The sequence below is a fragment of the Ursus americanus genome, chromosome X (assembly GCF_024610735.1).
Source record: "Ursus americanus isolate L20-20 chromosome X, mUrsAme1.1.p, whole genome shotgun sequence".
Taxonomy (NCBI): domain Eukaryota; kingdom Metazoa; phylum Chordata; class Mammalia; order Carnivora; family Ursidae; genus Ursus; species Ursus americanus.
Window position 1 is genome coordinate 121,228,400 of NC_142164.1, and position 27,439 is coordinate 121,255,838.

General features: G+C 49.0%; 2 protein-coding genes across 10 annotated transcripts in view; both read right to left on the minus strand.

The window, feature by feature from the left end:
- GYG2 (glycogenin 2) overlaps positions 1–9,298 on the minus strand; it is a 35,512-nt gene extending 26,214 nt beyond the window's left edge. For 2 of the 7 annotated variants that reach the window (XM_045813626.2, XM_045813625.2), the window contains exons 1-3: positions 9,170–9,298; positions 8,303–8,444; positions 3,227–3,368 (exon numbers count right to left, since the gene is read on the minus strand). In XM_045813626.2, the coding sequence (XP_045669582.2) occupies positions 3,227–3,368; positions 8,303–8,309 (149 nt within the window). In that variant the 5' untranslated portion in view covers positions 8,310–8,444; positions 9,170–9,298. Of the gene's footprint in view, positions 1–3,226; positions 3,369–8,302; positions 8,445–8,582; positions 8,732–8,944; positions 9,080–9,169 lie in introns of those variants that run through there. The other 5 variants (XM_045813624.2, XM_045813622.2, XM_045813623.2 and 2 more) reach the window with 4 other exon arrangements.
- Positions 9,299–25,476: 16,178 nt separating this feature from the next.
- XG (Xg glycoprotein (Xg blood group)) overlaps positions 25,477–27,439 on the minus strand; it is a 31,904-nt gene continuing 29,941 nt past the window's right edge. For all 3 annotated transcript variants that reach the window (XM_045813611.2, XM_087859713.1, XM_087859712.1), the window contains one exon: positions 25,477–27,063. In XM_045813611.2, the coding sequence (XP_045669567.2) occupies positions 27,047–27,063 (17 nt within the window). In that variant the 3' untranslated portion in view covers positions 25,477–27,046. The remainder of the gene's footprint in view (positions 27,064–27,439) is intronic.

A 27,439-nucleotide genomic window follows, 5' to 3' on the forward strand; every position in this document is an offset into this window, starting at 1 on the left:
CGTTACTTAACTGGAATTTAAATTAAAACTTGATAAATAAAATACACATTTATATCAGATAACATGGGTCCTTTTTACATGTGCTTAGCTTCATAAATATATTTACAACAATTATTTGCCCTCAATACTAGGTTTTTACTCGTCTCCTTGTCCTGCCAGAAAGAACTTTCTCGCTAAGTTGTTTGTTGTTGTTGTTGTTTAAGATTTTATTTATTTATTTGACAGAGAGAGAGACTGCCAGTGAGAGAGGGAACATAAGCAGGGGGAGTGGGAGAGGAAGAAGCAGGCTTCCAGTGGAGGAGGGAGACCGATGCAGGGCTCAAACCCAGAACCCTGGGATCAGACCCTGAGCCAAAGGCAGCCGCTTAATGACTAAGCCACCCAGGAGCCCCAAGTTCTGTTTTTTGATAGAGCATTCAGCTTTTATTTAAGCAGCAAAGTCCCTAAGGACTTGCGTGCTTGAGAAGCCCTTCCGACCACATTGCTAATGACCAATGAACTTGGCTGGATGGCTTCTTGGATGTATCCAGAAATCCGTATCACCACCACTTTAAAAAGTTGTCAATATATGGACATCTACGTTGGGGATCTTTATTTGCTTTTGTCACGCTTGGTGGTACCCATGTTTCCTGGCGTTTCTTCACCTTGGGAAATCTTTTTCAAATACATCCTTGTTTCCAAGATGGTTTCACTGGCTCTCAGCTTTGGAGCAGGCCCACCTGTCTTTTAAAGCTTCCTACTCTGTAAACTTCTGATCAAATACTGGGAAACATCTGACATTTTCCGTAACAATGACTCTCACAGTCTGCAGGGCAGATTACATGTAAGGGGGGAGTCTCTAAAAAGTTTAATTTTTTTAGTAATTTTTATTTGCTGCTAACATTTCTTCAGCTCACAACCAGGCCCCTTTCAACTCAGTCCATCCTAGCAGCTCCATTTGTGACAAGTCTCTACTCCACGAATTTTATTGAAAGCACACCTCGGAATTTTTCCAAAGTCCTTCCGTTCCCTGCACTAACTTTTTTCATGAATACGGTCTCTCCCCTGAACTTAATATGATGTCCTCTCCTTCACTCGGGGAAATGTTTTGCAGGCTCCATGCTGATTTTAATTCTTCTGTGTCTTCACCTTGACACAAGAAGTGGGCTTTCCCACTTTGATGCCTCCTCACGGGGTGGGTGGGTTCTCCCTATTCCCTCAGACTACCGAGTCCGGATCAGAACTGGCCTTTCAGATCTCAGCCCGGAGAGCTGGCCAAGCGAACCTGACATCGCTCATTTAATGAGTAGCGAAGGACAGAGCGGGAAACCGCTCTAGGGGCCACATCCTTGCACTGACTAATGAAGTCTCTGTGCCTACTACAGCCGGGCTGAATTCCAGTGGCCCTGCCCCAGCTTCCTTTCCTGGTGCCCCATTGCTAACTGGGACAACCCCTTACTGGAGTGGCCATCAGAGTACCAGAGATGAGCCCATGCACACTTTCCTAGGCTTCTGCGAACTCTGGGCCTCCCCATGTCCTCAAATGCTGCCCGCCCAGAGCCCGACTCTTGTCTGCCAACCCCTGCCTCCAGGAAGGCCTCCTCTAACCTCCCAGTCCCCTTCCAGGCTCACCCCACACATGAACACCACAGCCCTGTCCACACTGCCCACAGCCAAGGACAAACTAGAACACCCCATGCCCACGTGTCTATCACAAAACTCTTCTGTCATTCCTTGCACTTATTTGCCCGTGGCAAACTGCAAGGTCCTCCAAATTCCAGGCATCTCGACCTTGCCTCCAGAAGCCCCAAATTCATGAAATTCTGCTCTCACAGCAGCCGCCCAGAGAAGTCTCCATGCACACGGCTACTCCGAGCTGACAGCCATCACCTGGGAGCATCCGGAACAAATGGTCTCCCAAGGAACTCACGCCATTCATGACATTGTGGGGACACCACCGCGTGTCTACAGATGGAAAGGTCCCCACACTCAGGCTGGAAAGCACAACCCGCTCTACAGAACGGGGTGCCAACAGGCTCAGGTGTCCGCATCTGTGAGCACACACTCATAGACCTGCGGGCATCCTTATCAATCTAAGCATGGAGTCATCCTTGACCTCCCATCTCAAGGCCAGCACGGCACTCTCAAGCCAAGAGCACGCCATTCCCGGACTGTAGGAGTCACGTGCATTCAGATCACTGCATGGGCACGTGGCTATTTCCAGGAGACACATCATGGACCAATCATGGCAGGAACTTGCCCCACTTCCTTGTCCCTGCCAACCATGCTTTCCTCTACAGACCTTGTGTCCACTGAGTGTGACCTCACTGGCTACCAAGGGGGAGTCTTGCTTATCCTGGGCTGGTGGTGTGTGCCCTGCCCTGCCCCCACCCCTCGGTCTCCCCTCTTCTCCCTCAGACCCTCAAGCCCAGCCTCGCTGACCGCTGACCTTCGGACAGCTCACCGTCTCTCATCATGGGGAGTAGACGGCAGAGTGGAGCATGACGAGGTGGGGACAGGCTGGGATCCCCGCTCTGCTACACCTGCCCGAGGACTCTTGGTAAACGGAGGCAAGCCTGGCACCAACAGCACCCAACCCAAGGGGAACCGTGCAATTCACATGAGTGAGCTTGTGTACAAAGCTCACAGAGGAGCCGGCCACGTGGCACTGTTCCCGTGGCTATCAGGTGTCCCACGCGTTCCAGCTCTAAGGAGCCGCACGTGCGCTCGGCCTGATGGCTCTGCTCTTTGCTGCTCATCTATACGGATCCCACGCTCGGACGGCCCCCACGTCCCACCTGCTGTAACGTCTCTAAGCCTGGCCGAACACCGTGCCTCCTGCGTTTGTTTTCCAGAGCAATCGAGAGAAACTCAGAGCTGTCCTTCGCCCCTAGACATGTACTCAGCACCACAACAGGACACAGCCATGCACACGGCACGGCCCCCTGGAGGTACCGCGACTCATCTTCCCGGGAAACATCCTACACGGGGACAGAGACGCGCCAGGACGCAGAAATCCATTCTGCACGTTGCAGGGTTGTGGAGAACCACATGTGACTCGCGACGACGTCCAACCTTCAATCTCTCACTTTCTCTACGAGACTCGCCTCCTTAGATGACGAATTGAGCGTACGAGCGTCGGACGCCCACCAAGTCGGCCGGAGCTCCAGACCCACCAACGGTCCTCCGAGAGCAAGGCGTAGAGCCGCAGGAACCGGCCGGGCACGGGAAGGTCGTCCCGACTTACCTGAGCAGACTGGACACCTGAGGGGTGATGAGTACCACCAGCTTCCTGGTCGCACGCTGGTTCCTCAGTGACTGTCCCAGGACCAGCGCGCCCTGACAGTAGACGTCGTTGGTGGCCAGCGTCACGAACGCCTGGTCAGACACTGCGGGTGTGAACAGAGACACCAGAGTCACGTTCCCAGGGGATCTCAGGAGGTGGCGGGGCTGGCCGTCACCCCTCTCTCTGAAGCTTCACCCACCGAACCAAGTAACTGCTCGATAGATTACAGATGTTCACTAGGAACACTTCATTTTCTCCCTTCTTTCCTTCCTTCCTTCCTCCCTTCCTTTCCTTTCTCTTTCTTTCTCTTCTTCCCCTCCTTCTTTCCTTCCCTCTTTTCTTCTATCTCTTTCCTTTTCTTTTCTATTTTTTCTTGCCCCGCCCCCTTTCTTTCTCTTTCTTTTTTTTCTTTCTTTCTTTTCCTTTCTCTTTCTTTCTTTCTTTCTCTTTCTTTCTTTCTTTCTTTCCTTTTCTCTCTTTTCCTTTCTTTTTCTTTCCTTCCTTCTTTCCTTTCTTCCTTCTTTCCCTTCCCTCTTTCTTTTATCTCTTTTCCTTTCTTTTCTATTCTTTCTTGCCCCTCCCTCCCTCCCCCTGTCCTTCCCTTCCCTTCCTTCCTTTCTTTTTCTCTCCCTCTCCCTTTCTTTCTTCTTTTTTTCTTTCTTTCTTTTCTTTTCTTTCTTTCCTTCCTTCCTTCCCTCCCTCTTTCCCTCTTTCTTTCTTTTCCTTTCTCTCTCTCTCTCTCTCTATCTATCTCTTTTCCCAATGTGGGGCTCAAACTCACGTCCCAAGATCAAGACTCACATGCTGAACCACCCAGGCACCCCCTACGTCTTTTTCCTTTGAAAACACACCAACACATGCAGACACACACAGAGCGTAAGGAGCCTACACGTAATGCCTTATTTTGCTCTGCATTCAAGTCTAAAAAACTCATCCCAAATACCTGAATCTGAGACACAAACAAAACATGTAAGCAACTGCCTAGTTATCTCAGCAAGGATGCAGATGCCTGCCCAACTCACAAGAAATAAACAAACAAGACAACAAAACAAAACTCTGCCTAGTTTCAGTGTCTCACTAGGAGGGAAAGAAATGCTGACGGGGGATCCAATTGACGGCAATTTCCAGTCTAAGTGCATACTCGTGGTGGTGGTAGCTTTTATGGGGACTTCCAACCAACTTAATTCCTGCTCCCCCAGGAGCGTGTTGCCAGGAGAGAGACAACAGTTTAAAGAAATCCTGTGCAGGCTCCTGTGCTGTCTGCAGAAATTAAAATTCGCGGCACGCTCTGCGGGGCGAGAACACACAGACCTCGCTTCTCAAAGAGCAGAGCGTCCTCTGCTCCCCGGGCCAGTGGCTCCTGAAGCAGGGCCCAAAGGACTGGCATTCACGCTAAATATAACGCGACAAACACAAGCTTCTGAGGCCCGGTTCCCGGGGGGCGGGGGGGCTCCTTGACCTTTTACATTCCATGGGGGTAAATTCCAGAATGCGCCTGTTACAACAGGCTCCTGTCTGCACGTTCTTGCTGCTGCTGCTATTTTCCCGAATTAAGAAGAGTGTGCAAATTCCTGATGTCTCCCCTGTGACTTGTGGGTTACACTCAGACAGTGAAGTTTCAAAGTCAACTTCGCAGCCCCCCAAAGTATGTATCTATCTGTCTGTGTCTGTCTATGCATCCATCCATCATATCTATCTATCCATCCACCTATTCATCTAACCATCCATCCCTATGTCTGTCGATCTATCCATCCATCACTACGTCAGTCTGTCTATCTATCTATCTATCTATCTATCTATCTATCTATGTATCCATCCACCTGCCTATCCATCCATCTATCCATCCATCCATCTACCATCCATCCATCCATCCATCCATCCATCTACCCATCCATCTGTCGTATCTATCTATCTATCTATGTATCTATCTATCTATCCATCCATCCACCTGCCTATCCATCCATCTATCCATCCATCCATCCACCATCCATCCATCCATCCATCCATCCATCCATCCATCCATCTACGCATCCATCTGTCGTATCTATCTATTTATCTATCTATCTATCTATCTATCTATCATCTATCTATCCATCCATCCACCCATCTGTCATATCTATCCATCCATCAGATCTATCATCTATCTATCCATACATCCAACCATCATATTTCTTTATCCCCCATCCATCATATCTATCATGTATCTACCCACATCTACGAGGTGTTTGAGGGACAGGAGACACCCCCCGTGGACATGTCTGAGGCATAGGAACAAAGACGGGGGTCCTCCAGAGACCTCAGGGTGACAAGGGAGTCTCATGTCCAGAACAGACCACCCTGCGACGGGATGGTTGTCCACACACGAGGAAGGTGCAGCTGCATTAGCCCGAGGGAAGGTACTGGGTGGAATATAATACAAACAGCAAAGTCACCCAAATTGGTAACTGCATACACTGGTTTTGCTGCATTTTTATAAGGACATAAATGTAAGTGCTATAACCAGCGGGTGTTATGAGCTGAAACATGCCCCCCACCACCATCCCTTGGCCAAACTCAGAGGAAGTCCTCACTCCCAGGAACTCAGAACGAGGATATATTTGGAGATGAGGTGTTGAAAGAGGGGATACAGGTAAAATCGAGGTCACTGGGGTGGGCCCTGATCCTGTAAGACTGGAGTCCTTACAGGAAGAGGGGATGAGGACACGACACGCACAGAGGGACGACCACAGGAGGACACAAGGAGAACATGGCGTCTACATACAAAGGAGAGAGGCCTCAAGAGGAACCATCCTTGGCCCCGCCTGGATCTCAGATATGCAGCCTCGGCCCCGCCTGGATCTCAGACTCCCAGCCTCCAGGACTGGGAGGAATAAATGTGTGTTCTTTAAGGTACCCCATCCTTGGGATTTGTTATGGCAGTCCTAGCACCCTAATAAATCAGAGCATTAAACACACGAAGCAGACCCAGTCATGCCACACCCACACCGGGGAAAAGGAGCACAGCAATCACTTGCTGACACACTCAGGTTTAATTTTAGATGCAACTGCCCTTTTCAGGCCAAGAAACTCTTTTTCTATGAATCTACATTTCCATCATTGTAACTGGCTATATATTTGTACGTAAACAATTTAAATTAGATTCTCCTCAAAGAAAAAGAAAATTTGCAGCAGAGCTTGGTTGCATAGTCCTAAAAAGAACATCGAATTCTTTCTAAACGGAAGGTAACACAAAGACATGAAAAACATCCAACTAGATTATTCCTACTCTTTTATCCTCTCAATGATTGCGAAGGACACTGTTATCCCATTGGCCGGGTCTGGTTTGACTCGGCATAGTTGATAAAGATGGGCCTCCTTCCCCGGAGCCTTATCAATGCAGACACCGGAACAATTAGATTTCCAATCATCTCATGTTTCAGATCTACTTTGTCTGAACACATCAACTGCTTCCATGTGAGAAACAGTCACGTGTGAAGCAGGGGGAGGCCAGGAGGTTCTGGGAGCAGAGCTGCTCCACGGTCCATGGGGGGGAGCACATCCCCTGGAAGGGCTTTGGGGACCCCAAGTGACGCACTGAGGACCGAGTCCCGCTGTGGCATCGGAGAACATCCACGACCGTCCAAGGACACCGTAATTAGAGTCACCTGCCACCCAACACGGAGCCAGGGTGGGGACTCTGGGCACTGCCACGGAGCGGGGAGACGCACAGAACACGGGTGGCTGTACTCCAACCACGGGTTTAAGGGAAAAAAAACCCAGATATTCTCGCAACATCAAGTTCAGCCCGAAGAACGTGGTGGCCGAGAGTTTCGTAACGAATCTGGGAGAAAGGTTCATTTTTATCCGTTTCTATTCCTCGTGTGTCCTCCACTCGACCCATCTTCTATCCGCCTCCTTCCCCCGAAATAACATGGCCAGCTTCCTCCTCGGCCCCTCCCCTTTTACTCAAAGGTGGCTTTTGTTCCCCGAAAACATGTCAAAATACCCACTTCGGGTCTTCGAGCACATTCCAGGGCCGATGGAGATGCGTCCGAAGGTTGCTCGCTGAATGCTGCCATTATACGGGCCCTAGCGGCTTTGGGGGAAAGTGGTTTTCACTCAGGAGACCTGTAAACCGTTCCCTGGAACAGAGAAACCGTTCTGCCTCTCCTCGGAGCAGAGTCCTACAGGAGGAACCACAGGAAACCATGCCTCGGCCCCCACCTCAACCATCGTCCTTTCTGAGGTCGGACGGGAGGAAAACAGCATGGGAGCTGCTCTGTGATTTTACCAGATTGTTCCTCTGAATACAAAGTTACCTGTTGCTTAAAAAAAAAAAAAAATGGGCTCAAGGATGATCAGGTCTGTTCTGGTGCAAGATGGGGCGTCTTCATGATAAAAATAGGACAGGCATCTCTCGTATGGGTTAAGGCCACAGTCCAATTATCTAATTTCTAGCCCTCTGAACCGTCCACATCTGATGTCCACAAACCCCCCTAAAGGACAGGTGTGTAGGACTGAATCTGACCCTCCGTGGGGGCAGGGGGCAGGCCTTGCCCTAAGCCCCAGCCATGTGGCCATTCGAAGCCCGCTGTCCTGCTGGGGGATTACCCCAGTCTTTACTGGAATAACAGAGTTATGCCTGTGGTCTGAACTTGGGAAACCCTAAAGGCATTGTGTTCCTAAAGTTTTAGGGGCATGAACTTCCTATCTGTCTACCAGTCGGTCAGAAACACACTCAGTGCAATTTTATGCCCAAGAAAGGAGCCCATCTAAACTCCTAGGACTGCCTCTTACAGAAGGGAAATTCAGGAATCTCAAGGCTCCCTGACCAGGGTATCAATGGACCCCTCCCAGCGGGTGAGACTCACCCCATCTCCATCTGACCGGGCAGCGCCAGTCTCTGCAAATGCAGGGACACACTGGGAAGGCATTGGGGAGGCGAGGCCCTTGGGGTGATTGTGCGGGCAAAGCGGGGGTTCTCCCGGAGACCAGATCAATCTCACAGGTGCCAGAAGGAACAGGGACGCTTGACACGGAAAGCGTTCGCAGACTCACCCGGCATGGTTTGGGCGCAGTGGGGCCGACGTGCGCCTGGGCTCTCTTGGGCGTGGTGGGTGGACTCCGGCGCCCGGAGCAAGGCCTAGCAGAGGCGTGGTCTTCAGAGGACCCTCGGCTGGCCGATCGCTGATCTCCGGGCCTGCAGGCGACAGCTTGGCATTCCAGATACCCGTAGCTGCAGCCCCAGCCCCAGCCCAACATCCCCCCACCCTCCCCGAGTCACCTGGGCCCCGCTAAACCTAAGGGACCTCCAGGACTCCTCTGCCCTGCAGCTCACCCTCCGTCATCGTGGGCAGCCTCTGTCCTCCAGCCAGGCTCCCCTCGACCCCCGTCCTCGCCCCGGAGTCACCTGAGACCCCTCTGCGCCCTGCCTATACTCCCGTTCTGGGACACTCTCAGGCCCTTGCCCACCCGGGTGTCAGAAGCGTCCCCGCCGCTCCCCGCACTTCCTCCGGGCTCCCGTGGGTCGTGTGCTCCCGCCCGGCGCCCCTCGACTCGTCCGCCGCTCCCCAGTTACCTGCGGCCCGGCTGCGCCCCGCCCCTCCTCCGCGCTCCCGGAGGCCCCGACCCCACCCGGGGCCCGCGACCCAGTCACCCCCTTTCTCGCGAGGACCCCACTGCGCGCCCCACCCTGCATACCTCGTCCCTCGGCTCTCTGGCAGCCCTACGCCCCCGGAGTCCCCGGCACGCCCAAGCGGCCTCCACGCCCCCACACCTCCTGCGCGCTCCCGCCGCCCCAGCCCTACCCGCGCCCGCCGCCCCGCGCCTCCCTCGCGCTCTCGCACAGCCGGGGCGCTCGGGCAGCCCCCGCGCCACCCTCCGCAGATTCCTCCCCAGCGCCCCGCAACCCCTCGCGCCCCACACCTCCTGCGCGCTCCGGCGGCCTCTCGCCCAGCCGGCGCTGGGAAGGCCCCGCGGCCCGCGGCCCGCGATTGGCCGCTCGCCGGAAGCCCGGCCCCACCCCCGCTCGGCCTCCAGGGCGCGGGTCCCCCACCGCCGAGCCGCAGCCCCCGCCCGCCTCGCCTGTCCTGCTGCCGGCAGAAAGCCGCAGACGGGCCTCGGCCGCCTTCCGTTCCCGCGCCCCGCCCCTGCCCCCTGCGGCCCCCTCCCCGCGGAGTCCGGGAGCCCGTGGTTTCTAGGTTTGGACGTTTAACCTTTACCCAGCCCGCTCCAGAGTAAATGTTTGCAGTGGCCCGGAGGCCTGGCCCAAGGCCAGCCGGCTGCGCAGGAGAGTCCACGTTTGGAAACCTACCCTCGGGGACAGCGGCACGCTCGAGCTTACTAAATTAGGGGGAGGCGAAGGAAAGAGTCGAGCATGGGCGCACGCACGGACGCCTGAGGGGATCACAAGATAAATGAAGACTTGGCGCCTCAGCACTTGAATCCAGGCGCGCATGGGCGGATGCCCCAGGGAGTGCGTGCGTGGGTGAGGGCGCGCGTGCGCAGGCGGGAGTGCGGCTATGTGGGCAGGCGTGGAGCGGGAAGCCAGGGGAGCGGTCCATGCGCTCCTGACTTGGATGTGTGAGTGACCGGCCGCATGCGTGAACGCAGGAGCATATCCACGCATGAAGGAGGAGGGAATGTGCGCGCACGAGTGCGTGAGTGAGTACGGACGGGGATAACCGAAACCCTGAATGCGTGCGTGCGTGAATGAAGGAGGAATGCAGGAATGCGGGATGCGTGGGCTCAATGCGTGCATGAGTGAGTTCATGTATGCATAATTGGATGAGTGCGTGAAGGTCCAGATCCATGAATGAGTGAGTGAGTGTGCGTAAGAGTGAATGAATGAATCAAATGCATGAACACGAGAATGAGTGAATGAGTGTATTCATGAATGAATGAATGTGTGCAGGAGTGCACGAATTAATCAAATGTATGAACAAGCGAATGAGTGAGTGCAAATATTCATGAGTGAATGAATGTGTGCAGGAGTGAATGAATGAATCAAATGCATGAACCAGGGAATGGGTGCATGCGTGTATTCATGAATGAATGAATGTGTGAGGAGTGAATGAATGAATCAAATGCATGAACAAGGGAATGAGCGAATGCGTGTGTTCATGAACGAATGGAGGTGTGCATAGCAGGTGTTCATTCTGGAGACCGCTAGTGTGGAAGCGGTCAGTGTGATGAGTAAAACTGAGGGAGTCATTCAAGTCAACCATCCAGAACTGGGCAGGACAGGGAGACAGGTGGCTTGGGTGTGGATCCAGGAGCCGCCATTTTGAACCCTCCCGCTCTTCCTCCAGTACAGTTGAATGTACAGAGAAAGGGGAGCACGGGGGAGTGGGTACCCAGGGATGCTGCCCTGGAGAGCTGAACATATTGGACACACACCTTGAAGGGTCAGAAGAAGAATGTGGGGTAGGAGTTGGTATTAGGACAGGAGACATGTGAGCCATGGAGACTCATAGAGGGAGAGAAGCGTCTGCCAGATGGGCCAGGAACTCCTGGGGGAGGAGACAGCTCTTGGCTGGGCCATAGGAGAGCATAGGGACCAGTGCTCAGAAACACCAGGCAACTACTTCCGGAACTCTCCATTCTCTGTGGTCCTCCTTGATCCAGCAGGTTGTCATTGTCCACTGGCTGAGGTGTCCAGGGGACATATATCTGCAGGGGGAGTTGACATGCCTGTCGCTCAGGAACAAAACAGCTGGGGCTTCCTGCTGGGGTGGGGGAAGGGGAGAGAGGAGTCCTGGGGGGGAGGGGTCACCTCCCCTCTCACCAGCCACCTGCCCAGCAGGTTCACCCTGCATCATGTCTACACCATCAGCCTACATACCAATGAACAAGGTCTTCGTATTATTACGAAAACGGCTTCTCTCAACCCCCCACAGACGTCGGGGGTGTCAGGGAACCCCCACCTAGGGTTCCACATCCCGCACTTTGGGAACCAGCACAGCGGAGCCTCCAGAAGTGAGAGGAAAAGGTCCAAGAGGACATCCCCGATGCTAAACTTCATTAACGATCGTGACCGTCGGGGGGGGATGTCATCCGTCGCCCATCAGACTGGGATATTGCCAAGCAATGTTATTATTAGCGCAATATTATTATTACTATGATCCCAGCATCTCAGCTTTCCTAGAGCAAGGCTTTGCTGGATTTTATCTGGTTCCCCATTGTGAAAAGTCACCCACTCGCGACCCCATGGGGAACGGGGGCTTGGCATGCTCCAAAGCCATCGGGGCTCACTGGCCTCAGAAAAGAAGGGGCAGAGACAGAGAAGGGAAGGGCTCCAGGTTCTCTCCATTTCAAACAATGACCATCAGCCTTGGGGGATAGATATTGGTGGGGATTTTCACCCCACATCACAGACAGGCCCAGAGCTGTTAAGGAATTGCTGGCAGGTGCAGGCACTGGGCAGGGCCATCTAGAAACCATGAGTGTAGCGCCTGCCTCACCACACCGACCATTTCCACGCTCGCCGTCTCCCGAATGCACACCTGCTATGCACTGGCCTGTCCCAACGGGAAGGTGCACAGAGCTCTCTGCCTCCACCATGGGCTGTGTGCACATGCTTGACTCCTTCTGGAGTCTGGACATGTATCTGCAGGGCTTTCGGAGGCTCTAGAAGTTTCCTCAAAATCCCTGCAGCCTCTGATCTGGCAGTGGGAGCATCAGGGTCTGAGAAGTATCTGGGGCGAGCCCCCTCCAGTGTCAGTACCCTGTTTTCTATCCCCAGCTTGCCAGCCTGGAAGAGGAGAAACGTTCTTGTGAAACTGGACACGTGGGGGAAGGGTCAGGTCCCATGTGAGTCCTGCTCAGGCCCCGACAGCCCCCTCGCTTCCAGGGGAAGGCACATGTTCCCTGTCCTCTGTGCTGGTCTTCCTGTTGGCTCCAATATTTGCCAGGTATCCCCACACATCCACGCCATGGCTAGTTCTGGTTGGCCTCATTCTGGCCTCAAGTGAGCAAACTGTGGAGTGCTGTGTGCAGGGGCCCTCCTCTGAGGAATGGATCCTGGGACAGACCTCCAACAATAAAAGATCTATTTCCAAATGTCCCAGACAGCTCCTGCCTCCTTTACCACATTGGGCAGCGAGGTTCCCAAATTGTCCCCTTTCCATGGGTTAGACGTTCCCCACTAGCAGGATTTCTGCCTGGCACCAGTGAATGTGGGGTGGGTCACTCTCTGAGGTGGGGCATCCTGGGCACTGTAGGGTGTGGAGCAGGGTCCCTGGTCTTCACCCACCAGATGCCAGGAACATGGTGTTCCCTCCCTCTGTTGTAACAACCAGAAACAACTCCAGACATTGCCAATGGTCCCTTGAGGGGCAGAATCACCCCTGGGGTGCTAACCACTGTGATGAATGGATGGATAGATGGATGGTGGATGGATGTTTGGATGGGTGGAATGATGCATTATAGATAGATAGATAGATAGATAGATAGATAGATAGATAGATAGATAGGATGGATGGTTGGATGGATGGTTGGATGGATGGATGGATGGATGGATGGATGGATGGATGGATGGATGGATGGATGAGCAGATGGAAGGATGAGTAGATGGATGGTTGGATGAAAGGATGAGTAGATGGATGGATGGATGTTTGGTTGGATGGATGGATGGTTGGATGGATGGATAGATAGAATGATGCATGATAGATAGATAGATAGATAGATAGATAGATAGATAGATAGATAGACAGATAGATAGATAGATAGATATGACAGATGGATGGATGGTTGGATGGATGGTTGGTTGGATGGATGGATGGATGGATGGATGGATGGATGGATGGATGGATGGATGGATGAGCAGGTGGAAGGATGAGTAGATGGATGGTTGGATGAAAGGATGAGTAGATGGATGGATGGATGTTTGGATGAATGGATGGATGGACGGATGGACGGATGGATGGATGGATGGAGTCTCTTGTGCTGAAGCAGTGTTTCTTGGCATCAGCAGGACTAACATCCAGGGCTGGACCATTCTTTGAGGCGGGGCATCCTGTGCACTGTAGAATCCTGAGCACCATCCCTGGCCTCCACCCACCAGGTGCCAGGAGCACCCCCACACCCAGTTGTAAGAACTGAAAATATCCCCAGACATTGCCCTGTGGCCTCTGGGGGCAAAGTCACCCCTGGTCCAGAAACGGTCTTGTAGCAAGAGAGCCTTCTGGGTCGAAGCCAGCTTGGGGCTGAGCCAGGCAGAGCCCTCTGCCAGGCCCCGAGGAAAGAAATGGGGGTGTTTCCCCTTCCCCAGTCACCCCCACAGCTTCCCCAACGTATGTCTCAGGGGTCTCTGTGGGGAATGACGAAGGCAAAATGCAGTGGTCACCATCCAGTGCTTGATGGAGTCTCTGGTGGTGGGTCAGCCATGCAGAGGGCAGCCTCCCGCCTCTCCCGTGGCCTCAGGGCAGGCACGTCTCTCTCCAAGTAGATCACAAGCCTCTTGCTCCTGTGTAGACGCCCATGCGGGCATCTGGGTGAATTACCAGGAGCAAATGTCAGGTCACATTGGGCTCCCTGCTGGGGTCTTGCTTCTCAAAGGCTCCAGCCCTTGCTGGGGTGGGGCGTTCTGCACACCGAAGGGTTCAGAGTGCACCCCTGGTCTCGACCCCCAGATGCCAGGAGCACCCCCTCCCCAGCCTCCAAAACGCAGACAGGATCTGAAAGCAAGAGTGGACTCCCTTTCCCTGAGAGGGTAGGAGGGTTAAAGTTGAACAGCGCTTTCCTGCTGAGTGGGGGAGGAAAACCCACATTGCTCCCACTGTCCCTAAACCAGCCATTCTGTATCCTATCACCCCCATAAGCTCTCCAAAAGGAGGAGTTGGAATGCTGGTGTTCTAGCCGCTCTCAGCAGAACGGGAAACAACACCAGGGGCATGGTGAGGTTGAGAGAAGGAAGCATGGCCCCCGCCCCAGCCTCCAAGCCTCCCACCCACCCGCCAGCCCTGGGTCAGCCCCGAGCAGGCATAATCAGCAGCCCCCTGGGGAACCTGGGAGGGCCGCACATCGTCCAGCACCGCCCTGGGACCCTGGGATCAGAAAACTGAGTCTGGGGGCCGGTGGGGGCCTCATGCCCCACACTCAAACCTCAAGCTCTGCTCTGATTGCTGGACGAGGTAGGCTGGGGCTGCTGGAGCCCCAGGTCGCAGGAGACAGTGGGGAAGGATGCAGGGCTCCCGGAGGGCATCGGAATGGGGGAAAATGCAGAGATGTTTAAACAGAAGGATGAGGACATCCCAGCAAGCTGCCTTGTGTCCCAACACTTCCATCGTGACCCCATCTCTGCCCCACACACCCGCCTGCCCCGTGGGACCCTTGCTGCTCTGAATTTGTGCTCAGAAAGCAGGGCAGAAGGCAGTAAGCCACAGGCGAGCCTCCCCGGTTCCCCGTCCCCAGCCAAAGGCTTGGTCTGTTTTTAAACCCAGGGCAGGCATTCTGCCGTGGACATCGCCGGGCTACTGAGCATGGTGGGTCTCCAGGAAGCCGTGCAGAGGGGACACCTGGCGACATCCACTGTGGGCGCGTTGGGCGGAACGAGTGCTCTCCTCTGGGTTCCCGGGAAAAGGCGTTTGCTAACCACAGAAGTGAGTCCACGTTCTCTCTGAAGGGGCCCTGCGGTGAAAATGCGACTTTTCGTTCATACGCCAGAAACAGCATTATGGGACAGGCATACAACCTTACTTTAAAAAAAAATAATGATAGTAATCATGTGTTGGCATAGATTTCAAACCCAGAAACTATAAAAAAGACACCGGCCAATTTAATTGTGCACCACGCTTTTTTCTGTGTGACCAAGGCCCTATGAATTAACCTAAAACACAAGCAAGAGAATGAGAGAAAATTTTTGCCATATATAGATTGCAATTATCTATCCATATTTTACGCTCTTATCAAGACACACGTTGCAGTGGGGCCCATCGTGTGTTGATCAGGAGTGAGAAGTAGGCTGGTAGCTTCCAGAAGGAAATCTCTATCCTTAAAAGAAGGCAGGGAAAGGAAACGGTCTTTAATTAGGATCCCGGATATTAGTGATGGCTGGAGCTGCAGCAGCCGTCTTTGGCCATGAGTAAAACTGGCTAATGGCTTGCAACAGGTGTGGTCGCAAAACAGAGAGACTGACCACTGGAGGAAATTATTGAACTCTCAAGTCATTCCACCCCAGAGGCTCAAACCTCAGTAGGTCTTGTTAGGTGATACTTTTTTTTATGGTTTTACCCATTTTGAGATGGGCTTTCTGTGACTTCAACATTCTGATTCATACCACCTAGCACACATTCTCAAACATTCCGGTCACAAGACTCCTTGACACTCTTAAAAACTACCGAGGAACCCCAAGACATTTGTTTCCATGGGTTAACGACATCCCTATTTTCCGTATTAGAAATAGTAACCAGAAAATTTTAGATGTTTGTTTATGTAATACGTTGAAGGTAATCACAAAAAAAAACCCATTACGTTTTACACAAATCACACATTTTCAGCAGAAAAATAAATATATTTTCCCAAACAAAAATTCTGGGGAGGGGGAAGAGCAGCCTTGTTTTATACATTTGCAGATCTCTTCGATACCTGGGTTCCTAGAAGAAGACTGCTTTCTCACTCCTGCTTACACATTCCTTCGTTTTCAAAACACCGTTTAGTCTGAAATATCTGGCCTCATCCAGAGGACTGGTTGGAAAAGAGGAACATGGTAATTGCCTTTTCAAGCTAATATGGAGCCCCCTGCTTTGATGCCACACCGAAACTTGATAATCGGTAGTTTCTTTAAGGTAAAGCGACGTGATAGCTGGGAACCCATCAGTGAATTTTTCTACTCTACAAAGTCAAAATGCACAAGTTTATCTTGACCTGCAGACAGGTCTGCTAAATTCATTTATGATTTTGCAATATCATGCATGGGTCGAACAGAGGTCTTCCTAATATTGGCATATTACAAGGTGCAATATTTCATTACACCATGTATATTTTTAAAATTTTTTTACAAGATTTTATTTATTTATTTGACAGAGAGAGAGAGCACAAGGAAGGGGAGCGACAGGCAGAGGGAGAAGCAGGCTCCCTGCTGAGCAGGGAGACCGACAGTGGACTCCATCCCAGGACCCTGAGATCATGACCTGACCCAAAGGCAGACACTTCACTGACTGAGCCTCCCAGGCATCCCTGTCATGTATGATTTTAAAACCCCACATCTGTTTATGTGTTTAAACCCATCCCCCCCCCGCCCCGGGAGTCTGCAGGCAGGCAGTCTGAGCACAATGAAATACATTCATTCATTCATTTTAGCATGTATGCAACTAGCAAATACCTACTGACCACCTACTATGTGCCAGTTACTGTTGCAATTGCTGGGGACACACCCCTAATCTTTGCAGACTTTATAGCCCAATGTGGGGAAAAGCCAGACAAGACAGGATAAAAGCGTGTTCTCAGTGTGCCGGACGTGGATACGAGATATAAATCCAAGGTGTGAATGGGGAGTGAGGGAGAGGGCAAGCCCATGCTGGGGGAAGGGGCTGGGATTGCAATGGTCCCAACTTCCTGCTTCCTCTTTGGTCTCTGGCCAAAGGGGACGGTGTTGGAATTTGCCTGGAGCCCCCGGACCAGCCCCCGGTTTGGCTGCCCCCCCAGGGTAAAATGTCAGGTGCTTGTCGAATGTTTTCAGTGGAAGGAAAGTCCAAACCCTGTCTGTCCCCCCGTGGACTATTTCTGCGTCCTGACCTACTCATAGACAAGACTCTGATGTATATGCATTTGGTTGGGGTCAATGGCGTGGATGGGGATGGGGTTGGGGAGCCAGGCTGGACACCCCCAACCCCAAAAGCTTCCACATTAGGAACTGCAATGGGGACTGGTGTGATACGGGACAACCAGGGGAGACCTCACACCTGGGTAGAGTGCATGGACGGCACTATGGATGCTGATGCATTTTCGACCCCCAACTTTCAAGCCATCCACAAATTGCCGGGACTCAACCAAAGACCCGGCACTTTCCTATGCCTTTAAATACACCTCCTGAACTCTGGGCTTAGCATATTAACCCCGAGGGCGTGTGGTGGGTTCCGTAAGACTCTATCCTTCCTCGTGCTCCATGCACCTGTCCTTTGCATCTCTACTGACAATATATTATTGATGCCCATTGTCACATGCACCTGTGTAAAATCTAATTTATTTTCACAGTTTATTTTTCGCACAGTTTCCTGATGAAATAGAATGTATATGTGCACGGTATTGCTGCTACTATCATGTATGTATTGGCATTCATATATGTATCTTGTATATCTATCTATATTATATATAATGTAATATAATAACAATATAATATATTATGTAATATAATAATATAATAATTTATGTAATATATTATGTTCTCTATATATTCTAGATCCTGCATATTATATTAATTTATTATTAAATAATATATACTTATATTTATTTATAATATGTATTTACATATAAATATATAATGTATTTCATGTGTAATATATATGTAAACATATATGATAGTTATATTATTATATATTTATTTTATATTATAACTATATTTATAACATATACTTATATATATTTATAATACATAGTTATAATATATATTATAATATATATTTTATATTTGTGTATATATATATTTATAATATATATTATATTATATATAAATTGTATATGTAAATAAATATATATAATATAAAATTATCTATATACATATATAGATAATATAAACTCACAAATACAATTTTTAATTAATTTAATTATGTAATTATACATATACATATACAAATTATACATATAATTTGTAAATAAAATTTGTGAATAAAATGTATACAAATATAGATGTAAAATATAAATATATAGAATATATAAATTGTATAAATCATATATAAATCATATATTTTATATATTTATAAGTATATTTATATATTTATAATATTTATAATATAATATAATATAGATATATAATAATTTATATGTATAAATATATAAACATGTTTATGTATATTTATATATTCTTTATATATTTCATATTTATTTAGAATGTATTATTAAATAATATATATTATTATATATACAAAATATATGTCTTTTTCCCTTTAGCCAAATGCATTAGAATTATAAGACAACACAGTAGCCATCGTCAGTGAACCTGGCTTATGTCCACTGGAAATTCTGCACCCAGCCTTTTCCCTCGGCCCCAAGGTCTTGTGCACAAGCAAAATATATGCCATATCATGAAATGCGTGTCTCTGTACCACACCATATCCCTTGCACCCACAAGAAAGCTCTGCACCCTTTCCCGGGTCTGTAAGGACACAGTGTAATACACAACCCTCTGTCTGCCTGGGACAGCAGCATTTCATGTGTCCAAAAGCAATTACCACCTGCACCCAAATGCCTCACACAACTGCTGAATCTCTCGCTTCACACTCCACAGGGAAGCCGTCCACACCATGTTTTGCACCAGCGAGGCCGAGGAGATGGGAAAGGTGTCACGTTCGCACTGTGCTCTTGGCAGGTGTATTTTGGGCACATCCCGAGACATAGAGAGAACCCACACATAGCATCCCTTCTGCACACGCTGATGAACCTTGCGGGCAGCAATGCAGCTGCATTCAAGGACCGTTCCCATCACAATTCTTTTTTTTTCTTATTTTTTTTATTTTTCAATATTTTTTATTATGTTACATTAGTCACCCTACAGTATATCATTAATTTTTGATGTTGTGTTCAATGATTCATTAGTTGTGTATAACACCCCGTGCTCCATGCAATAGCGCCCTCCTTAATGTCCATCACCTAATTACCCCATCCCTCCACCCCCTCCCTCCAGCAACCCTCAGTTTGTTTCCTGGAGTCCATAGTCTCTCATGGTTCGTCTCCCTCTCTAATTGCTCATCCTTCCATTTTCCCTTCCTTCCCCTAATGTTCTCCATGCTATTCCTTATGTCCCACAAATAAGTGAAACTCTGTGATAGTCTTTCTCTGCTTGACTTGTTTCACTTAGCATAATCCCATCCAGTTCCATCCATCTTGGCAAATGGGGTATAATCATCCTTTCTGATGGCTGAGTAATATTCCATCGTCTATATGGACCACATCTCCTTTACCCATTCGTCTGATGAAGGGCACCTTGACTCCTTCCACAGTTTGGGTATTGTGAACAATGCTGCTATGAACATTGGGGTGCAGGTGTCCCTTCAGATCACTACATCTGTATCTTTGGGGTAAATACCCAATAGTGCAATTGCTGGGTCATAGGGTAGCTCTATTTTTATCACAATTCCTAAAGAAAAGTCCTTCACGGTGTCGGGAAGAGAAAATTCTTCCTCTACCCTTCAAGGTCTTCCAGCTGGGTTAGGAATAAAATCAACATGAGACAGATTAACAAGAGAACAAACAAAACCCCCACAAAGTTTTATTATGTGTGCACAGAGGCCCAACGTTGAAATTTGAGACCTGAAGAAACGACCAAGGCAGGCAGTTTTTACACATTTTCCATGAAAAAACAACATATTTGTGAGGCATGGGCAGCATGAAAACAAAACAAAACAGGTGTTTGGGAGCTGAAATAAGTAAGGAATTCTGAGCAGAATTTGGGCTGAGGCAAATTAGAAAAAAATAAGCTTTATTTACTTAGCGTTCTCAGCTTTAAAGCCCCAGTTTCTGGTGACCAGGGTTTCTTTTTGCTTCTAAGTACAGGGAGGGCATTTTTCATACAGAATATCTGTTTCCTGCTTTCAGGAGGACAGAAGAGGGTCTGAGTATCCTTGCCCTGGCTGTGTATTAAATAACTTCTATTTAAATAATATGTTTTGTTTCTTAAACTCCACATATGAGTGAAATCATATGGTATCTGTCTTTCTCTGGCTGACTTAGTTTACTTAGCACAATACTCTCTAGAAACATCCATGTCTTTGCAAATGGCAAAATTTTATTCTTTTGTATGGCTGAATAATATTCCATTGTGTGTATACATATATATATTATATATATACACCTTATATATATATGCAATACATATATGTATATACACATTATATATGTAATGTATATATATGTATACACACATTTATATATATAATGTATATATATGTATGCACACAATGGAATATAATATATATGCAATATCTATTATGTAAATTATATATGCATCATTTATTATATAAAATATATTACAATGTATATATTTTGTATGCATACACACAATGCAATATAAATGTGTGTGTATATATATATATATATATATATATATATATATATATATATATATCTCACACCTTCTTTATCCATGAACACTTAAAAAAAGATACAAACACAAAAACACTCATAAATACTCAGAACACACTGATGGTTACCATGGGGAGGGGATGAGTGAAACAGGGAATGGGGATGGGGTGCACCTGTCATGATGAGCCCTGGGTGTTGTATGGAATTGTTGAATCTCTACCTCGTACACCTGAAACTAATGTAACAGGGTGTGCTAACTATATTGTAATTTAAAAAAAATTTAAAAGGTAGAATAATGCATATGCTAACGTGGTGCATTTTGGGGGGGGCCTGCCCTTGGCCTCCTACAAAAGAGCAGAAAGAACATGGAAAATCATCCATTGGGAAGGGAACATGCTGGGGGGAGGGTCAAGAAACCCACTGAAGAGATTCAGGTGTTTTCAAAGAACCACTACATTTGGGCCAAGGTGAAGGCTACGGGTCGTGGAAGCATTATGTGTATCGAGGGGGTGCCCGGAAACCCAGAGACTCAAGAAACACAGTGCTTAATACGGAAAGTAGTTCTGCTATGAAAAGTTTGCCTCGCATAGGCATCCTGCATCAGAACGGTGAATTTCTGGAAAGCCACATTCTGCACTCCTGTCCTTGCAAACTTCATGGGAGGAACCGGGGTCACAATACAGACATCTATTCTTCCTAAAACCTTCCAAATAGGTTCCCATCACTAGTGCATGAGCAAAAAGAACTGAATAATTTTTTTTTAAAACAATGCTAAAGTCACCAATTTTCAGAGGTTAGTTATTTGCTTCAATTGATTTGTTTGACTATGTTTCTGGGTATTTTAAATTTTTATTTTATTATTATTATTATTTACTATGTTTCTGACCATCTGAGATTCACACAAACAAAAAAAAAATTCAAGGCCCTCATGAAAGAACATTAACAGGCATCGGAAAATTGATGGGTGCAGAGCGAAAATTACCCTCGAGAGCCCAGCATTGCAAGGTTTGAAGACAGAATTTGGTTCCTAAAGAACGATGAGAATGAGCAGAGCCCCACGTGTGCAGACTTGAGGCTACATTCATCATTGTTTTGAAATACCCGATAGGAAGAAGTCTGACGGGGTCTGAAGTCCATCCTTGGGAGCACATTCTGACATGACATTTGTCAGCCGTGAAAAAGAAAAATCCACAAGCTTTAAGGACGACCGTCTCCCCTGCAGGCAGTAAGAACGGATGGTGTGGGTGGAAATCCCCATCTTCAGGGGTACCTAACTAAAGCCGCTTTTCTACGAAGCCCCAGGATGCAAAGAAAAAGTAACTAAAATCAATAAGCAAACACAATGTCAGTAAATACTTGCTCAAGGTAGACGTCACGCTGCTACGGACGCTGGGTCTTTGGAATTGGGGACAAAAGCATGAGACCAGGTGACCTCGAATCACAAGGAAGAAACTCAAAGAAAATGATGAATGTGGTCACATAAAGTCTCAAATTCTCTGGGACAAAAAAGCAGCCCAAACTACGCTGAATTATCTGATACAAGATAAAATAATGGTGCCCAGACAGCGCTTGTTAAAAAGTCTCCAAAACGGGGGCGCCTGGGTGGCGCAGTCGTTAAGCGTCTGCCTTTGGCTCAGGGCGTGATCCCGGCGTTGTGGGATCGAGCCCCACATCAGGCTCCTCCGCTATGAGCCTGCTTCTTCCTCTCCCACTCCCCCTGCTTGTGTTCCCTCTCTCACTGGCTGTCTCTCTCTGTGTCAAATAAATAAATAAAATCTTTAAAAAAAAAAAAAAAAAGTCTCCAAAACGGACAAGCTTCATTGCAGTCAGGGGGAAAAAAAAATGCAATTTGAAAGTCAGATTCCAGAACACGCATGGAATGAGTATGCATTCCACGCATAGCCAAATGTCAGCGCAAATGGAAAGCCGTTAGTGAACCGGATTCATGTGGATATAAAATTATATATAATGTATATATGTATTTATATACACACACGTGTTTTCTGTATATTCATTTTATACAGTTTATATTGTATCATGTATTCACATATAAATACATTGTGTATACATATCGTATACTGTATATATGTAATTCTATACATGTCGTGAATTATCACGGAATATTGCATTTATAGTGCATCCGCTATGCAAAGAAACAGGAGCATCTTTCCAAAGACACTACAAGCCAGATCTAGGCTTGGGGACCCCCGCACGCTCCCAGCAAAACTGCTTGCGGGAAGATGAGAACTGGTTTTTTGTGTGCTTTCCAGCTCGAGTGTTTTGTAGAATCGACGTAGAAACGTCTGTAAGTGCCAGGCGCGCACCGTGAGGATTTGACAGATTTCCACATGGCAATGGGATTACCAACATCATGTTAGCCAACGCCTCCCTCCTGGCACGCAATTATCCGCTCTCTCGGCGACTTTCCCATGCACCGTGCAGAATAGTGACCATCCTGATGCCCCAGGACTTTTTGGTCTTATCCCTGGAAGCTTGTGCCCTTTTGTTTGGTAGGGTGTGGGGACCCACAGGAGAAGGGTCCCTCCATCAGGACAACCGGGTCGTGACACAGCAGCCCCTCCCCAAAACCAAACTCCTGATGGGCCTCAGGACGACAGGTGCTAGTCTGGGAGAAACAGGAGGGTCCTGCAGCCCCAGAAATCAAGGTGGCATGCCATTGGCCAGAGCTGTCACATGACCATAACGACCTGCAAAGGTTGCTGGGAAGTGTAGTTCAGCTGGGAAACCTTGCACCTAGCTGGAGTGTTATAGATTCAGAAAACAGAAAGAACAGGTTTGGGGGAGGGAAACCTGCACTCTCGAACACTCTGTGCTTTTAGTTAGTGTCTGCAGTTTTGATTTCATGGTCTCAACTTCTCACCTGACTCTAACAAATATCCTATTTATTGCAATGAGCCTAATTCTATTTATATTAAGAAAAAAAACTTCATTTGTGTTTTTTTTTCCTCCGTCCCACCTGCAGCCCTCGCTACCTACCAGGGCCGACTGCGAACGCCTGTCACATATGAGCTCATTGACCTTCACCATTTGGGGGAAGCAGAGCCCATTCTTAGGCTCATTCTTCAGATGACAAAACTGAAGCCCAGAGAGGTCGTTTAACTTGCCGAAAGTTGCACAGCTGGAAATGCAGAAGGCAGCCTGTGAACCCATGACTTGGGCTCGGCATCCGGAGATGAATCCTGACTGGCCTCACGGCTACGTCCCAAGAGGAGCTCAGTGAGTTCCCCATCCTTCCCTCTAAATTAGGAACACATGTACCGAACATGTAGGGATGTAGAGATGAGTTTCTTCGGGCTGCTGTAACCAAGTCTTACAGACTCAGGGCTTCAACGACAGATGTTTATTCTCTCTCTCTCTCAGTTCTGGAGGTAAGATGCGTGGGATCTGGCCAGGGCTGGGATTATAGGGCCCCACCCCCAGCGTCTGGTGGGTCCTCGGCTAGTGGTCCCTCTGCTCTGAGCAATGCATGATATTCTCCCTGTGTGCGTGTCTGTGTCCACATTCCGCTCTCGCACGGACACCAGTCCTATGGGGTTAGAGCCCACCGTCCTCCGGGATGACCTGAGCTCATGACCTCTGCAAACACTACTTCCAAATAAGGTCACATTCTAGCAGCTTCGAGCTACAACTGCAACATATTAACTTGGGTCTGTGTGTGTGTGTGTGTGTGTGTGTGTGTGATTTCTTCTCCCCACTTTACAAGTCACACGGCAATCGGCGTAACCATGCCTCCCCCTGCTACTGCAAAGCATTGCATCTCGCCATGGATACTGGGTTGGAGAAGGGAGCGGGAGTTCTTTCTAAGCACATGCAGGAAAATGGAAATAAATCTACAACTCCTGTGGGGGTCACCATCCCCTCGACCCGCCTAAAATTTGATTTCATGTTTCTCTCCATTGCAACGTGAAGATGTTCCTCCAGGCCTGGACCCCCCAGGCACACTCGATCTCCCAGGAAGAGGAGAGGAGTGTTGCTTTTTACACAATACAGTCAACACCATCCTTTCTTTCCTTCACGGGCACGCAGAGTGCAGCTAATTGCAATATTTGTCCTTTTTGTAGCAGGAAAGCATGCCGTCCTGGTGGCCCTGGGTGAGTCCGTAAGAACGTATGCTCTCCACCTGAAACTAATGTAACACTCTGGGTCAACCATACTTCAGTCATCAGTCAATCAATCAATCAACTGCTTCTGCTGTGTAATCCCTACCCTCCAAAAAAGATATGCATCCCAGTGCCCATGATTCAAATATTCTTATTCTAACTAGGTTGAACATTAACCGGTTTCCACTTGTCGCTTACATGATTTCCTTTCCCTTTCCTTCCTCCTTTCCTCCCTCCCTTCCTTTCCCTTTCTCTTTCTTTCTTTCCCTTTGTTTTCTTTCTTTTCTTTCTTTCTTTCTTCCTCTTTGTTTTCTTTCTTTCTTTCTTTCTTTCTTTCTTTCTTTCTTTCTTTCTTTCTTTCCTTTCTTTCTTTTTCTTTCTTTAAGATTTGATTTATTTATTTGAGAGAGAATGCACAAGCTGGGGGAGGGAGAGGGAGAAGCAGACTCCCCACTGAGCAGGGAGCCCGATGCAGGACTCGATCCCAGGACCCTGGAATCATGACCTGAGCCGAAGGCAGACACTTAACCACCTGAGCCACCCAGGCGTCCCACACTTGAGTGATTTTCATCCCCAATTCTGTAACTACACTTCAGTGTCCCCCATCCACCATATTCCAAATGGTGCCAATGACAACACATCTTCCTCGGGAAGGCGACAGGTGCCCATGTGCTCCCCAAACACCTGCCATGACCCTCGGAACGGAGCAGACATCATGCCGGAGGCAAACCCACACCCAACGGACACCCAAGCCTGCTCAGGACTGAATCTATTTGATGCCCGTAAAGCTGCATAGATAGCTTTGTCGGTCAGAGACCTATCCCATGATGCCTCCTCGTTTTAGGTGGAAACGACAGAAACCAAGAACACAGCAACTCAAGCGGGGTATTCTTTTCTCTTTTACACGTATTGGCAATGGTGGAAATTGATGTAGGACAGTTACAGAAAAAGAAAAAAACAACCCAGATGGATGTATGTCTGTATACATGCTTCTGTTGTGTCCAGGTCTGTATGCAAAGGTGAAAATGCGTGTGTCCACGCACACGTGCACACACACATTCACACGCGCTTCTAACCAGAGTCAAAAGACACTCACGCGGAAACTCACACGCAGAAAACGTGCGGCCACCACGCGGCTTCGTCCCCCAGGGCCAACAGCTGAGACATGGCTAGAACATTTCCGTCCCAACAGGAACTGCGGCCGCCGTCTTGGAATGGCTCAAGTCGTACACGGATCCCTCACGTGAGACGCCCCATGGGGAGTCTCAGCTGCGACCTCCTTTTTGCATTTGGGGAGCTCTTTCTAGGGCTTTCTGCGTTCGGCATCCCCTGTTTGGAGACAGAGCTCTCCATCCATCACGGTGAGCATGAAGCATGCATATTTAGGACTTCTCCAGGTCCTCTTCGTGAGTCCCACATGGCAATAATTGTCTCTATTCTGATATTTGGGGTGAAGTGCCAAAGTTCTATAAGAAGGTACCTAAGTCGAATGAAACTATACCAATAAACCCAAAGGGTCCTTTTTCCTTGCCCTGAAAATGATATGAACATAGAAGCAAATAGGTAGTATGCATTTCAGATGCGTGAGCATTTAAGGTTCTCTACTACGGGTCTCGAACAAAGCATCAACTAAGAAAAAGGATGGCATTGCTCGAACAGAGACCTACAGAGCATCAGATGGAAACTAATACGAGAACAGTCAAGAGACACACATCGCGATCGCCGTGCCCTAGTTTCCCAGAAATCCCAAAACCGTAAGATGTCACGGGGAAAGGAAAAGCATCCCCACGCTGCCTCCCCCCACTCCCACCCCACCCCCAAGACGGCTTGCATTCGAACGACTGTGCATGCACAATCCCAAAACCCAGCCTCCATGTGTGCAAGTTGGGGACAGGGGAGGGAGGGCTGGACAAAGCCGGCCCTGAGTGGCAGGAATTCCCGTATCCGCCAGACCGGTGGGCACTGGCTCCCTGATGAACCCTCAGCCCGGGTCAAGCTTCTCCCCAGAGCTTGCTGCAAACCCCCCACCCCCAGTGGCATTCCCAATACCCCCAAAGAAGACAGCACCCCTGCCCACGACCCCATGCCCTGGGACCCCCACTGGGCTTTGGGGTGACACACCCAAGGGTCACCCAGGTGCACGTCCCAAACCCTGAGGTAGTGCTGGGAACCCAAGACACACTCGGCATCTATCCACACCCACGATCGAACCAACAGATGAAGCAATCATCTTTGTAGGACACAAGGAGGAGCCCAGTTATCCTCATGCACGCACCCCATGCAGTGGACGGGGGATGCTTTCGTTGACGGGTCATCTGTGCCAAACAGAAAAAACACTTCGGGGCGGCGGGGGACGTCGGCAACGGAAGGAGGTGTCCCAGGCGCGGCCGAAGGGGTTCTGGTCCACACCGAGCTTCTCCCGCAGCGACTGCTGAATCTCGAACCCTCACACGTGCACTGGTTCTGGAAGGGAACATGGAGAACCACACGTCTTGACTACGAAAGAAAAAAAATCCTGTCTCGATGGATTTTAACCCATAAGTGTCCTTTCTGATGGTTTGCCATTTTTTTTAGGGCTTCGAACATCATCAGTGAATTGACCGACGACGTCTTTTTGGTCGCAGCTGATACTTGTGCAAACCCCCTTTTACAGATGTGGTTTCATTAACCCTCACACCCCCGAAAGCGGGAGATTTTATGACTTGCAGTTTACAAAATAAAGCGGAAGCATCATGCTTTAACAGTCCACCTGTCGCCCTGTAACAGGCTCCATCCCCAGAAGTGTGTCCCCAAGAAGGTGTGGCAGCTTCAAGGTGGGGCTGTTGCACCTGTCCAGTTC